Consider the following 14,807-nt stretch of genomic DNA (forward strand, 5'->3'; position numbering starts at 1 on the left):
TTAAAGTCCCCATGAAATCAAAATGAAAGTTTTTTGGGTGTTAGTATTAATATGTTAGTCTTAAGGTTATCTATAAGGCAGTGTGCTCCAAAACAGTGACAAAATTCGCATTTAGAAGATATAAGCATTCAAAGCTTGTAGTTCGTCACTTCCGCCAAAACGGCTCAACGATTTTTTTTGACGTCACATAATACTCCATCTTCTCATCAAATCTTCTGACCAATCAAACGCTCTCTAGAAGCCGAAGCGCCCGCCCCCTACACTATAAATAGACGCTGAAGCTGCCGCTGAGATCGGTCGCTTGTTCACAGTGTAGTATTTCCTGTACAGTGAATGGCACATAGTGAACAATGTAGGCGATAGGGAACGATTCAGACAGTGTAAATATGCTTTCGATTGGGGCAAATGAGGTCTGGTTTCACGTTGTTTCACACGAACTGCAGCAGTGCACACAGTCTGATCCGGACTTTGGCTACGGTCCAGAGACGCGATCGCACTGAGCGGATCATATGCGCGAGTCGGCATATATTAAACACTTTTAAACCTACACAGCCTCAGCATGATTATGATCACTATTTTGTTTTACTAAGAGTTTCATAGGGGGTAATCTATTAGACTGTGGCTGTCAAATGTGGCTTTACCAAGCTCAAAGGCTCTGACCGGTGCAGATATAAACAAAACGCTATTGGCCAATTTAAAAATCGGGGCAGGGCTGCTCGATATGTCCCGCCCTGTCTTCCTGTTTCAGTTGAAATGACGTCACCACATAGAATAACGCTGCGTGTTTCAAGGCACTTCAGGGGACCTTTAAATTCAAAACATGCGCATGTTGTGCTAGAGAGACTGCAACACAAGAAACAACACAAAACATCTATGTTGTATCTAAATCTATATTCACTTAGATGACTTGTCTCTCTCCTCTAGCATGTACATGGCATTAGTGAACCTCTAATCTGTTATTTGTACATCAGAGCGCTTGGCAACTGACATCCAGCAGGCAGATGTTGGTGTTTTAACGTAAATAACTTTGTGTGTTCAATGGCGACGTAATCAATAAAAGAAGAAGCCATTGCACCATCTGGATTATGATGGTGTACTACGAATTTCAATTTACTATTTATTTTCTTTGGTTTTGAACTCTTTTAGACATCAGTTTACCATCTGGATTTTTAAAAGTACTGTACATTTTCTGCACTTTTTTTTTCTTAGCATTTTCCTGTTGCAAAGTATCTGAAGCACATCTCAAAAATAACACATCAAAGTTTCCTGCGACACATCAAGCCAAAGGTTTCCTCGGTGGGTCTAAGGAAGATCACACACACACACGCACGCACGCACACACACACACACACACACACACACACATTTAAATTCAAAACATGCGCATGTTGTGCTAGAGAGACTGCAACACAAGAAACAACACAAAACATCTATGTTGTATCTAAATCTATATTCACTTAGATGACTTGTCTCTCTCCTCTAGCATGTACATGGCATTAGTGAACCTCTAATCTGTTATTTGTACATCAGAGCGCTTGGCAACTGACATCCAGCAGGCAGATGTTGGTGTTTTAACGTAAATAACTTTGTGTGTTCAATGGCGACGTAATCAATAAAAGAAGAAGCCATTGCACCATCTGGATTATGATGGTGTACTACGAATTTCAATTTACTATTTATTTTCTTTGGTTTTGAACTCTTTTAGACATCAGTTTACCATCTGGATTTTTAAAAGTACTGTACATTTTCTGCACTTTTTTTTTCTTAGCATTTTCCTGTTGCAAAGTATCTGAAGCGCATCTCAAAAATAACACATCAAAGTTTCCTGCGACACATCAAGCCAAAGGTTTCCTCGGTGGGTCTAAGGAAGATCACACACACACACACACGCACGCACGCACGCACACACACACACACACACACACACACACACACGCGGCTCGTGATGGAGACAGGACTGAAGATCACAACTTCCAGGGCAGGAAAACGAACAGATCTTTCCTGCTGTAGGTGGAGGAGAGCAAAGCTCCAAAGGGCATCGCAAAACAGCATGGAAGAGGAGGAGAGTGGGAGGGAATGGAATGGCACCGTGCCACAGTTTGCCGAGCGAGACGACAGAGACGAAATAGATGGAGAAGACTGTGATGACAAAAAGAGAAAGCTCAGCTTGAGCTGATGGACCTGATTTCCACTGCCAGTCAGAAAAAAAACAAACAGCTTTTGTCTGACTTTGTCGACTAAAACACTTCTTCTTGCAACGGCAACTCCTCTGATGTTACTGCATTCGTACTCATAGATATTCATAAGTGAAGCCTTTACATTTGAATAGACACTGAAACAATATCAATATTGTAACAAAATTCGTAAGTCGGGAAGAGGGAGGCGGGAACCGGCGAACACTCAAATAAAACTTTAATAATAAAATAAACACAAAATAGCGCGACAGCCCCTCACGGACAACTGTCGCACACAAACGAAACCAAAACACAAAATAAAATCCAGGCCTGGTCCTCTCTCGTCTAACACGGTCGTCACTCCTCCTCTTTATCCTTCCGGAGCTCCTCCGTGAGACTCGAGACCGGTGAGTGGTGCAGGTGTCGCGCATTAGCAATTACTCCACCGGCCTCGCTCCGTTCCTACGGCTCTCGGCCCCGCCCCCCTCGTCACATCCCCCCATCGCCCCTCGCAGGCTGGGGGGTACTCCCGAGACTGCGCTCTACTCCCCCCCTCCCCCCTCCCGGGGGAGCCGATCACGGACAGACAGACGAGGTGAGAGAAAAGAAGACGGAAGGATGAGGAGAGACAAACGAGAGAGGGGAGAGAGGAAAAAAGAAAAAAAAAAATTCTGGGTCCGGTTCCCAGACACACTGCCGCTTGGTCCTCAACCGGCTGAGAGGCTCTCACTCGCGGTGCCATGCAATGGTACTGGACATCGTTGGTGGACGGCCCACCACTCCTCCGCCCCCTGGCGGACAGCGATGGCTCCTCCTATTGAGGGCAGCCGGCAGCGAGTCCCCCGTTCCCTGCTCCTCCCCAATCATGGCGGATGGCCGCAGGCTCCGGCCTCCTGGCGAACGGGCAGATTCCTCCACTCCCTCACGGACGGCAGCCACCCCTCCTCGACCCAGGAGCGTGGCAGCGAGCTCTCCGTCCCACCTCCTCTTCCGTCGTTCCAGCACCACCGCCTCGGGCAGCCACCGGCGGTCTCTCCACTTCTTCCTGCTGCCCGATCTCCTCAGCACCGCGATCCCCCTCCGCAGCGAGGGCTCTCTGACAGCGTGTCCCTACTTCCTCCCGGGTTTCGGCACCAATGTAACAACGTTTGTAGGTCGGGAAGAAGGAGGCGGGAACCGGCGAACACTCAAATAAAACTTTAATAATAAAATAAACACAAAATAGCGCGACAGCCCCTCACGGACGACTGTCGCACACAAACGAAACCAAAACACAAAATAAAATCCAGGCCTGGTCCTCTCTCGTCTAACACGGTCGTCACTCCTCCTCTTTATCCTTCCGGAGCTCCTCCGTGAGACTCGAGACCGGTGAGTGGTGCAGGTGTCGCGCATTAGCAATTACTCCACCGGCCTCGCTCCGTTCCCACGGCTCTCGGCCCCGCCCCCCTCGTCACAAATATATTGAAATTGTAAACACTTTTACATATGTACAAATTCAGATACAAATAGTAATAAAAATAATAAAAATGAATTATTATTATTATTATTAATGTATTAAAAGTACTAAAATTAAATAAATAAATAAATAGTTTTTTGCAGGACAAAATTGAATGAATAATAATAATGATACTAATAATAATAATAATAAAGTTGTATTATTTTTATTACTATTTGTCTTTTATATTATTATTATTATTATTATTATTTATAGTAATAAATGTAATAAAACTAATACTAACAAATACATAAACAAACATCATTATTATTATACATTTTTAATAATAATAATAATAATAATCATTATCATCTTTGTCATTCCTCTGACAACTGGACAAAATGTAATGAACAATGGCAAACAAATTTGTTTATTATTGAAACAAATAAAAGTAATGATTCCTGATAGTCTTTAGAAATCACCCAGAAACTATTATGTTGATATATAAGGAAAATATGTAAACTGTAATGTTATTAAATATATTTAATTAATCTAATTAATTATAAATATAATAAAACCAAACTATAAAACCTCAAAACATTTTTATGTCTCTAAAGTTGCACAATTGATAAATAATGGCATTAATACAGTAGAAGCTGTACTGATATTGGTTCAGAGTGCTTCTGGAGATGTGCAGGTGTGTGACTGCAGTCGCGGATATGAAGGAATCGAGCTCAGCACACTTTCTGACCCTGCGTTTCTCGGGCCGGCAGGGGTCACGAGGGTGTCGGTGGGCCGCCGTCCCCTTGGCCCCTTTAATGATGAGCAATGTGCTCCAATTAGAGATGTTGACGGCCCCTAAAGCGCCCAATCATTAATCACACATGCCTGCCGTGCTTCTACCGCACAAAATCACTCTCTGATTTATGACTTCCCTGGCTCTACTATTCCTCCTCTCTCTTATTGTACCTCCATTTCTCATCTACTCATCCAGCCTGATATAACCGCGTCCTTCTCCACCATGTGATATCAATCAGCTGCAGAAAAGAGTCACCGTGACCTTTCACTTATACAATGAAAAGGTTGTTACGGAGTATACGATACATAAAAATACGGTGACGTGTATATTTGTGTCCCAGAGGAGAACTTAGTTGCTCAAAGGTTGCTCTTTGGAGACTTAAGTATCAACATCGTCTCACGTTTCTCCGAAAATCATTGATGTTTCTTTGACAAACTCATTGACAAGCTTTAAATTGACACAATGATTTATGCAAGGAAACTAAACAAGCCTATTGTCAAATATGTAATGAAAATATATAAATATATAAATATTTTTACTAGCAACAAAACTGCATTTAGCATGATTTTTTATATAGTTTTATCGAAATCATAATGATAACGACAGTAAATAAACAAATAAAAATAATAACAGAATAATTCTAAATACTTCCTTAGTAGATTAGTATAAACAAACTTTTTACTTTTTTATAAAACATTTTATGATTACTTTTCATATAATAAAAATAATTATTAAATAACATTGAATAAATACATAAATATTATTAAAATATTATAGAATATAAATATATAATGTTAATCAATATTAAACACATAACTTTTGAAATAATAATAAAGAAATTCCTTAGTACACTAGTACAAACATACTATATATATATACAAAATAATGTTACGAGCTATTTGTGGCCTAACTCTAATTTTTTCCTGATGTGACGACACACTTCATGATCAGAGGAAAAAGATTTAGGCAAAACCTCTAAAGCTATTAAATAAAAAACAGACAAGAAACTACTCCTGATAACAGCGCACAAAAACAAAGAGTTTTCATTTGAAACAGTACAAAACAAATAAAAATATCGGTCACTTACAACATCCGAGTCGGCTTTGGAGTCATAGTACTGGATGTCATTTTCCTAAAATGAAACAAAACATAAATATTAGTGACGTAAACATTTATGTAAAAATGACTGCCTTGAGGACCTAACGTTCCAGCTCATGTCATTTTGATTCACCTGCCTGCTAGGGTTGTGACAGTGAGGACATTTTCCCACTGGTTAATCGACGAGTGACAACACCGGTAATACCGGTATCACCGTTGGGGTGGGGTGGGGGGTGTAAGTTCGTTTGAGTTTCCCTCTATTCATCGCTTTCAAATGGCTTGTAAAAGTGCGGTGCGCATTTTACTTTCACTTTCAAATGAGTGGCAAATGAATTGGCGCAATTCGGCGTCAAGTAATTGTTTGTTTGAGTTTTCCCTCTTTTCCTCTGATTTCTTGGCTTTCAAATAGCTTGAAAAAGCACCGTGCACGTTTTACTTTCACTTTCAAATTAGGGGCAATTTAGCGTTGATTCAATTCAAGCTACAACAACGTCAAACTCAGAACTTTTAACAAAACAAATAAAAATACACCATATGGGCCTATACCCAATAAAATAACAAATTACTTATCCTACACAAAGTTTAAACAGGTATATAAAACTGAAAATCAGCAGACACTGTGGAACCAAATAAATAAGAAACATAGAACGTTTATTAGCAAAACGAATAAGAAAGCTTGGAGGCACGGCATTTACACCTTGATGTAAAATAAAATAAATAAAATACACAATAAAGTAATCAGCAGGGCAATTTAGCGTTGATTCAATTCAAGCTACAACAACGTCAAACTCAGAACTTTTAACAAAACGAATAAAAATACACCATATAGGCCTATACCCAATAAAATAACAAATTACTTATCCTACACAAAGTTTAAACAGGTATATAAAACTGAAAATCAGCAGACACTGTGGAACCAAATAAATAAGAAACATAGAACGTTTATTAGCAAAACGAATAAGAAAGCTTGGAGGCACGGCATTTACACCTTGATGTAAAATAAAATAAATAAAATACACAAAGATTAAATAAAGTAATCAGCAAACACTGTGGAACCAAATAAATAAGAAACGAATGTTTAAAAAACTTCCAGTCAATAGGCTTTTCAAAATCTAAAATATTGGCAAACAGGTCTTTGCATTTCCTTTCTAAACCATCTTCTGCCATCGTCTTGTCTTTCTCACCTCACTATTGTCAGTCAGCTCGATTCACTCTCCTCACGTGATAATGAAAATATGACTCCTGCTCTGTGGTGCACTGTCGTTCACGCAGGGTTTGGCACGCTGCATTGAGCGTTTAATTTTTAAAAGTGTCTGTCCTCTAACTGAACTAGGCTAAACTAGCTACTTGTTACTATAAAAAAATCTAAACGACAAAACGGTGCCGCGGTGGGCAAATGATGTAACCGGTGTTGCGGCTTAACACCGGAATAACCGAAAACACTGTCTATCGCAGCAAGCCTTAGTTCTCCCTAACGTTTGACCAGTAGTCTGGTGTATATTTGTGACCCTGGAGCACAAAAGCAGTCTTAAGTCGCTGGGGAATATGACTCCTGCTCTGTGGTGCACTGTCGTTCACGCAGGGTTTGGCACGCTGCATTGAGCGTCTAATTTTTAAAAGTGTCTGTCCTCTAACTGAACTAGGCTAAACTAGCTACTTGTTACTATAAAAAAATCTAAACGACAAAACGGTGCCGCGGTGGGCAAATGATGTAACCGGTGTTGCGGCTTAACACCGGAATAACCGAAAACACTGTCTATCGCAGCAAGCCTACTGCCTTCTGCATTATAGTTTTCATGTGAGACCAAAAGAAAAAAAATATCCTTATTAGCTCATAGGTTTCCAAAGAAACTAAAGCAATAATGAAATTACAGCCCTGTCCTGAGACCGCTGTCATGAGACGGTAATTGTCATTTGTTTTGATGCTGTCTGTTCTGCTTTTGTATTCACTATCGCATGCACATCTTTTTTTGTTTTCTGAATTAGTGATTTGCTGCTGAATTACACATCTGCTCGCAAAGCAGAAAGACAGAGCCTTCTTTTAAAATAATAACTCACTGACTCTTGACACGAGATGAAACTTCACCTGCCATTAGTTTGACCAGATGATCACTAGAATCTTCTGAAAGTAATGATTTTCTTCTTATTATTTTATCAAAAGGATGACACTACAGGATCACTCACTCACTCTAACCTCATCCATCCATCTAAACGTAATCATTTATATCGATTAAGATGTTTAGCTGACAAGTGTGAAACCAGCCTATACTCACAATTCATTCATTAATCAAAGTGAATGCTAGATTTGTCAATATACATATCATAAATACTGAGACACTGCTTTTGTATTTGACGTTAAAGATGAAAAAAACTAACAATTTGTGAGAAAATAGAAACAGGAGTAAATAATAATAATAATAATAAAATATATACTATTAAAATAAAAATATAACATTTCATGTAAAAATATATACTGTTAATCAATATTAAACATACATAACTTTTGAAATAATATAATGATAATATATATTAGGTGAAGGAAAAATGTGTACTAAGATAATGGAAGCAGGACTAATAATAATAATAATAATTAAATACATACATTAAATTATTAAAAATATAATGTTACATATTAATCTTTATTGAACAAACATAATCTTTAGTAAATTGGAGAAAACATCCATTTTTGTACCTCAGTAGTCATTGCTTTAGATTTATTTTTATAATTTAAAAGAATAGAAAAGAAAGTTTTTACGCCACTTCATTGAATATATGTTGGTATTTAATGTCAAATATATTTCAGATTAAATACTGACATATTTTTTCTCAAAAACCTTTCTGTGAAGTCTTGGCTGAGTAAATTAAACCTCATGTCTTATACTGGAAACGCTATAAAGTGTGCTTGAAATTCTTCCCCAAAAAATAAGAAAAACATCCATGACAAAACAAGCTGAAATAGAGCAAATGATGTTCCCTAGAAACATCTCGGACATAATTTGCCATATTTTTTTGAGTAGAGAAGCATCCAGTGGTTATGTAAATGCGAGTGATGTTGCGGCTGTGATCTGAATGGATCAGCATCAGTGCTGTAGCATCTCTCAGTAGATGTGATGTGCTGTGTACGACAGACTGTAGCATAGCACTGTTTCAACTGTGTTAGAGCAGCATGTTCATGTGTCCTGATGCCAGCTGATGGCCAGCGGTGGGACGTCTCACGTCTCTCTCGTCTGTGTCTGATCTCCTCCTTCTCTCGCGTTCACTCAGGGGGAACCATCACTAGAGCTCACTTGTTTTCTCCATTTGGAACAGCATACTATCACATTCCTCTTTTCTGTATGGAATGCACAAAATACTGTGCATATACACAGGCGGTCAAAAGTTTGGAATAATTAAGATTTTTAAATATTTTTGAAAAAAAAAGAATCTTCTGCTCACCAAGACTGCATTTATTTGATCAATAGCACAGTAAAAAACAGTAATATTGTGAAATGTTATTACAATTAAAAAATTCCAGTTCTCCCTAACGTTTGACCAGTAGTCTGGTGTATATTTGTGACCCTGGAGCACAAAAGCAGTGTTAAGTCGCTGGGGGATATTTGTAGCAATAGCTAAAAATACACTGTATGGGTCCAAATTATAGATTTTTATTTTATGCCAAAAATCATTAGGATATTAAGTAAAGATCATGTTCAATGATGGTATTTAGTAAACTTCCTACCCTAAATATATAAAAACATTTTGATTAGTGTTATGCATTGCTAAGAACTTCATTTGGACAACTTTAAAGGCGATTTTCTCAATATTTAGATTTTTTTTTGCACCCTCAGATTCCAGATTTTCAAATAGTTGTATCTCAGCCAAATATTGTCCTATCCTAACAATCCATACATCAATGGAAAGCTTATTTATTCAGCTATGAACATATTATTTCATATAAAATTGACACTTAAGACTGGTTTTGTGGTCCAGGGTCACATATCTAATTATAACTAAACTTGACTTTCTATTTCTAAAGTGACAAATAAGTCCAAACAGTATTAGCAGTCATTTTTATCATCTCCGTCTTAACTCATTTTTGATTGGATGGCTGAAAGTTTGAAGTAAAAATGCTAGTAATTGTATTTATTGTCAAAATAACAGGATGCCACTTGCAGACTTACACATGATGCAACATAATGAGATCATGTGACAATGTAGCACACTACTGTTTGAACCGTTTAGAAACATACTGCATAATGTAAACAGCAAAGTATACTGTATAATGCATTACAGCACATCATTTTTTAATATATGCAAAATAGCAAGCTTGCCTAATGTTTCAAACAGTAGTATGTTATTGTTTATACATATGTATGAATATTTCAGTGACTGCAGTCATTTTACATCATTGCATTTAAAAAAAAGTCTTAATAATGCTTGTTAGTGCAGTTAATAAGTCAGGAAAGAGATGTTAAAAATTGGAGCTGATTTTACTTCATATGGAATTGTTTCTGTAAAGATAGATATTCGTGTAGGTTTATCAAAGTATTCTATGACTATAATAACTATAAGCAGTATGCATACTGCAGAAACAGAATGAGTAGTATGTTAGTATGCAATTCCAAAATAGCCGGTTTCTCTCTGGTTCTCGGTCCATGCCAGTTCTATTCCCGTCTCTCTCTACAGTGCCAATCCAAACAAACCAGACGCCAACACCACAGTAACAACAACAGCGTCTGAGCTGGTTACAAGGCAGCGGTCAAAAATGCTGACAAATCTACACAACCCTGCAACTCACACACACACCCACACACCTCTCTCTCTCACACACACACACACACACACACACACACGGCTCACAGCAGCGTCCTCCCAGGACTCTGTCAGGAGATCAACAGATAGAGACAGAAATAGAGCGAGAGAAAAGTTCCATTCCTTCAAATGAAAAGGCCAGTCAGTCGTGAGCGATGACCTCCCGCCCTCTTCTCTCCAAACCTCTCTTCCGGCCCCTCTGGGTCTCTCAGGACAGGACGCAGCGCATCTAAAGCTTCTTTCCACAAAAAGCCCAAATAAATACTTTTACCAACTGTTTACTATACAAAAAACATGAAAATGGGTTTAAAAGTCTGAGATCTTCTGACAAATCTAACAAAAAATAAACCTACTTTAGTCCTTGATGAGGTAATGTGATGCAATGATGAAAAATATGAAAAAAAAAATATTTGAATATATAAATTAAAGGGGTCATATGATGCGATTTCAAGTTTTCCTTTCTCTTTGGAGTGTTACAAGCTGATTGTGCATAGATAAGATCCCTGAAGTTGCAAAGACTAAAGTCTCAAAACCAAAGAGATATTCCTTATCAAAGTTAAGACTCTGCCACGCCCCCCTAAAACGGCTCGTTCTAACACGCCCCCACATATCTACCTCACTATGTGGAAATATTAGCATAATGCCGCCCAAATGTCAATCAGAGCAGACTGCACTTGTCGGAAGGAGGGACTTTGTAGAAAACGAAGCGTTTGAGAGCGGCGGGGCATAGAGGACCTACAATAATGTACAGTATTTGAAAAATAATGTGTTTTTTGAACATTAAAGCATGTCAACATATTCTGTTTCAACAAATACACAAAATAATGATCTTTAAAAAAAAATCATCATATCACCCCTTTAAATGTACAAATAAAATTAAAATAGCTAAAATATGAAGCATGAGATTTTTATACAGCTAATAAATACTATGCATATAAATATTATATATATATTTACATAATGTTTATTTACCATATCTTATAATATCTTTATGTAAAATTAATAGATTATAAATATATATAAATAGATTGTAACGAGGAGGCTGAAGCCGAGTGAGAATCCATATGCAGAAGTTTATTTAAAGGGCAATCCAGAATCAGCGTCAGAAAAAGGCAGTAGTCTAAACACAGTCAATCGGCAGCCAAAACAGAGGGAAAAATCCAATAATCAGAAGTAGAATCAAACAGGCAAGAAGTCATACACAATATCAACAGGCAATGGTAATAGAATGCTCGGAAAGGCAGTGAGACTGGCAATACTTCGCAGAGAGTGTTTGGGCAAGCCATGCTTTATGGCTGCCAAACAGGAAGTCACCAACGATGCAGCAGAGGGAGCGTGACGGTCAATACTCGGGCGAGGGCTCCCTCTGCTGGCCTGGCATTACAGGCTCGACGAGGATGTCCCTGTGGTCGTGGAGCTGGTCGGTCGGGTCTGGCTCGGTGGAATTCCTCGATGACTGATGGATCCAGAATGTCAGGTGCATTGACCCAAGATCTCTCCTCAGGCCCGTAGCCCTCCCAATCCACCAGATATTGGAGCTGACCCCCTCTATGCCTAGAGTCCAGCAACATATTGACCTTATTAGCAGGCGATCCGTCGATTTCCAAAGGTGGTGGCGGCTCTTGATGCTCAGCGTTGGGATCAGCGTCCTGGTTGGTAGGGAGGGTGCGGACGGCGTCGTCGGTTGGCCTGGAAACCTTCTGTCCTGACAGCCCATTGTAGATGGATGTGAACACTGTCCCACACCCTCTCACTACGCCTGATCCAGTCGTCCACTGCTGGGACAGATGAAGGTTCTCCTGACCACGGGAACAGAGGAGGCTGATATCCCAGAACACACTGGAAGGGGGCTAGTCCTGTAGAAGAATGTGTCAGGGAATTTTGAGCATATGGTCGGTCGGGTCTGGCTCTGTGGAATTCCTCTATGAATGATGGATCCAGAATGTCAGGTGCATTGACCCAAGATCTCTCCTCAGGCCCGTAGCCCTCCCAATCCACCAGATATTGGAGCTGACCCCCTCTATGCCTAGAGTCCAGCAACATATTGACCTTATTAGCAGGCGATCCGTCGATTTCCAAAGGTGGTGGCGGCTCTTGATGCTCAGCGTTGGGATCAGCGTCCTGGTTGGTAGGGAGGGTGCGGACGGCGTCGTCGGTTGGCCTGGAAACCTTCTGTCCTGACAGCCCATTGTAGATGGATGTGAACACTGTCCCACACCCTCTCACTACGCCTGATCCAGTCATCCACTGCTGGGACAGATGAAGGTTCTCCTGACCACGGGAACAGAGGAGGCTGATATCCCAGAACACACTGGAAGGGGGCTAGTCCTGTAGAAGAATGTGTCAGGGAATTTTGAGCATATACGGCCCATGGAAGGAATTCTGCACACCGATGTTGTTCTCGGCTACAATAACTGTGCAAATATCTTCCAATTTCCTGGTTGAGTCATTCAACTTGTCCATTAGACTGAGGGTGGTAGCCTGAGGTGAGGCTTACGTTTATGTCAAGCTGCTTACAGAAAGCTTTCCAGACTCGTGAAGTGAATTGAGTTCCTCTGTCAGAAATTATGTCCTCAGGCAGACCATAGATTCTGAAGACATGGTAGAAAAGAGACTGTGCCGTTTCCATGGCTGTATGGAGACCCTTGAGGGGTATTAGTCGGCATGATTTAGAGAACCGATCGATGATCACCAGAATGGTAGTGAATCCATCAGAGGGAGGTAGGTCAGTGAGGAAGTCGATCGATAGATGTGTCCAGGGGCGCTGTGGAATGGGTAATGGTTGTAATGGTTGTCTTTGTGGGTCTTTGATTGGGCACAAACTTGACATGTCTTCACATAAGCGGTAACATCTCTACTCATTGAAGGCCACCAGAAAGAATTCTGTAGCAGGTTGATTGTGCGTGAGATCCCTGGATGACCTGAACATAGAGTTGTGTGAACCCACTGCATGACTCTGTGGCGAAGAGCATGGGGTATGTAATGCTTGGTTGGGGGGCAGTTGGCTGGTGGTGGTTCTTGCTGATGGGCTCGTTGAATTTCCTCCATGATGTCCCAAGTAACTGGTGCAATGATGACGGTTGGGGGCAGTATAGTTTCAGGTGGACCAGGAATGACAAGAGAGTCATGGCGTCTTGACAGAGCATCTGCTTTACTGTTCTTACTTCCGGGTCTGTATGTAACTATGAACTGGAAGCGTGTAAACAACAGGGACCATCGAGCTTGGCGAGGATTCAGACGTTTGGCACTTTTGATGTACTCCAAGCTCTTGTGGTCTGTGATAAGTTGGAACAGATGGACTGCCCCCTCTAACCAGGGTCTCCACTCTTCAATAGCGTTGCAATTGAATATGCCTATGGCCTTCATAGACATAGGTTCCTTATTGCCCACATCATAACTACATTCTGCCTGCGTGAGTTTTCTTGAAAAGAAGTGAAGTGAAGTGACATGTGGCCAAGTATGGTGACCCATACTTGGAATTTGTGCTCTGCATTTAACCCATCCAAAGTGCACACACACAGCAGTGAACACACACACACCGTGAACACACACCCGGAGCAGTGGGCAGCCATTTATGCTGCAGTTGGGGGTTCGGTGCCTTGCTCAAGGGCACCTCAGTCGTGGTATTGAAGGTGGGAGAGAGTGCTGTACATTCACTCCCCCCACCTACAATCCCTGCCGGTACGAGACTCGAACCCGTAACCTTTGGGTTACGAGTCCGACTCTCTAACCATTAGGCCACGACTTTCCAAGAGAGTCATGGACATGGATATAATTTACCAGGTTGTCCGTGACGCTGGGAGAGTACAGCTCCAATGCCACTGTCAGATGCATCCACTTCGACCACAAAGGGGAGATTAGGGTCTGGATGTCGTAATATGGGTGTTGTTGTGAAGCTAACCTTGAGGGTATTGAAGGCCTTGGCTGCATCTTCTGTCCACTTTAGTTTGGACGGTTTACCTTTGAGGAGAGAAGTCAGCGGGGAGGCAATGGAGCTGTAGCCACGGATGAAGCGTCTGTAAAAGTTAACAAATCCTAAGAACCTCTGCAGTTCCTTGACGGTAGTTGGTTGTGGCCATTCGCTGACTGCCTTGACTTTGGATTAGTCCATTTCTACCCCTTGATGGCTGATGTTATACCCCAGAAATCTTGTTTGTGAAACGTGGAACTCACATTTCTCTGCCTTGACAAAGAGTTGATTCTCGAGGAGACGTGAAAGAACCACCTTGATGTGTTGGATGTGCTCTGCTTCTGACTTGGAATAGATTAAGATGTCATCGATATAAGCTATCACATATTGATCTAACAGATCATGAAGTATCTCATTAATGAATGACTGGAACACAGCTGGAGCATTGGCTAGCCCATATGGCATAACGAGGTACGCGTAGTGCCCCCTAGTGGTGAGAAAAGCTGTCTTCCACTCATCCCCTTCGCAGATCCGGATAAGGTTGTATGCACTTCTTAAATCCAATTTAGTAAAAATCTTTGCCTCTCTGAGTTGTTCAAG

At 40.7% G+C, this 14,807-nt stretch overlaps 1 protein-coding gene across 1 annotated transcript in view; it reads right to left on the minus strand.

Moving 5' to 3' along the window:
• LOC107587574 (voltage-dependent calcium channel subunit alpha-2/delta-2-like) overlaps window positions 1–14,807 on the minus strand; it is a 230,694-nt gene that overhangs the window by 92,003 nt on the left and 123,884 nt on the right. Inside the window, exon 4 of the mRNA XM_016275397.1 lies at window positions 5,496–5,540. Coding sequence (XP_016130883.1) covers window positions 5,496–5,540 — 45 coding nt within the window. The remainder of the gene's footprint in view (window positions 1–5,495; window positions 5,541–14,807) is intronic.

Source organism: Sinocyclocheilus grahami, unplaced genomic scaffold, assembly GCF_001515645.1.
Source record: "Sinocyclocheilus grahami isolate Dianchi unplaced genomic scaffold, SAMN03320097.WGS_v1.1 scaffold94.1, whole genome shotgun sequence".
Lineage (NCBI taxonomy): Eukaryota > Metazoa > Chordata > Actinopteri > Cypriniformes > Cyprinidae > Sinocyclocheilus > Sinocyclocheilus grahami.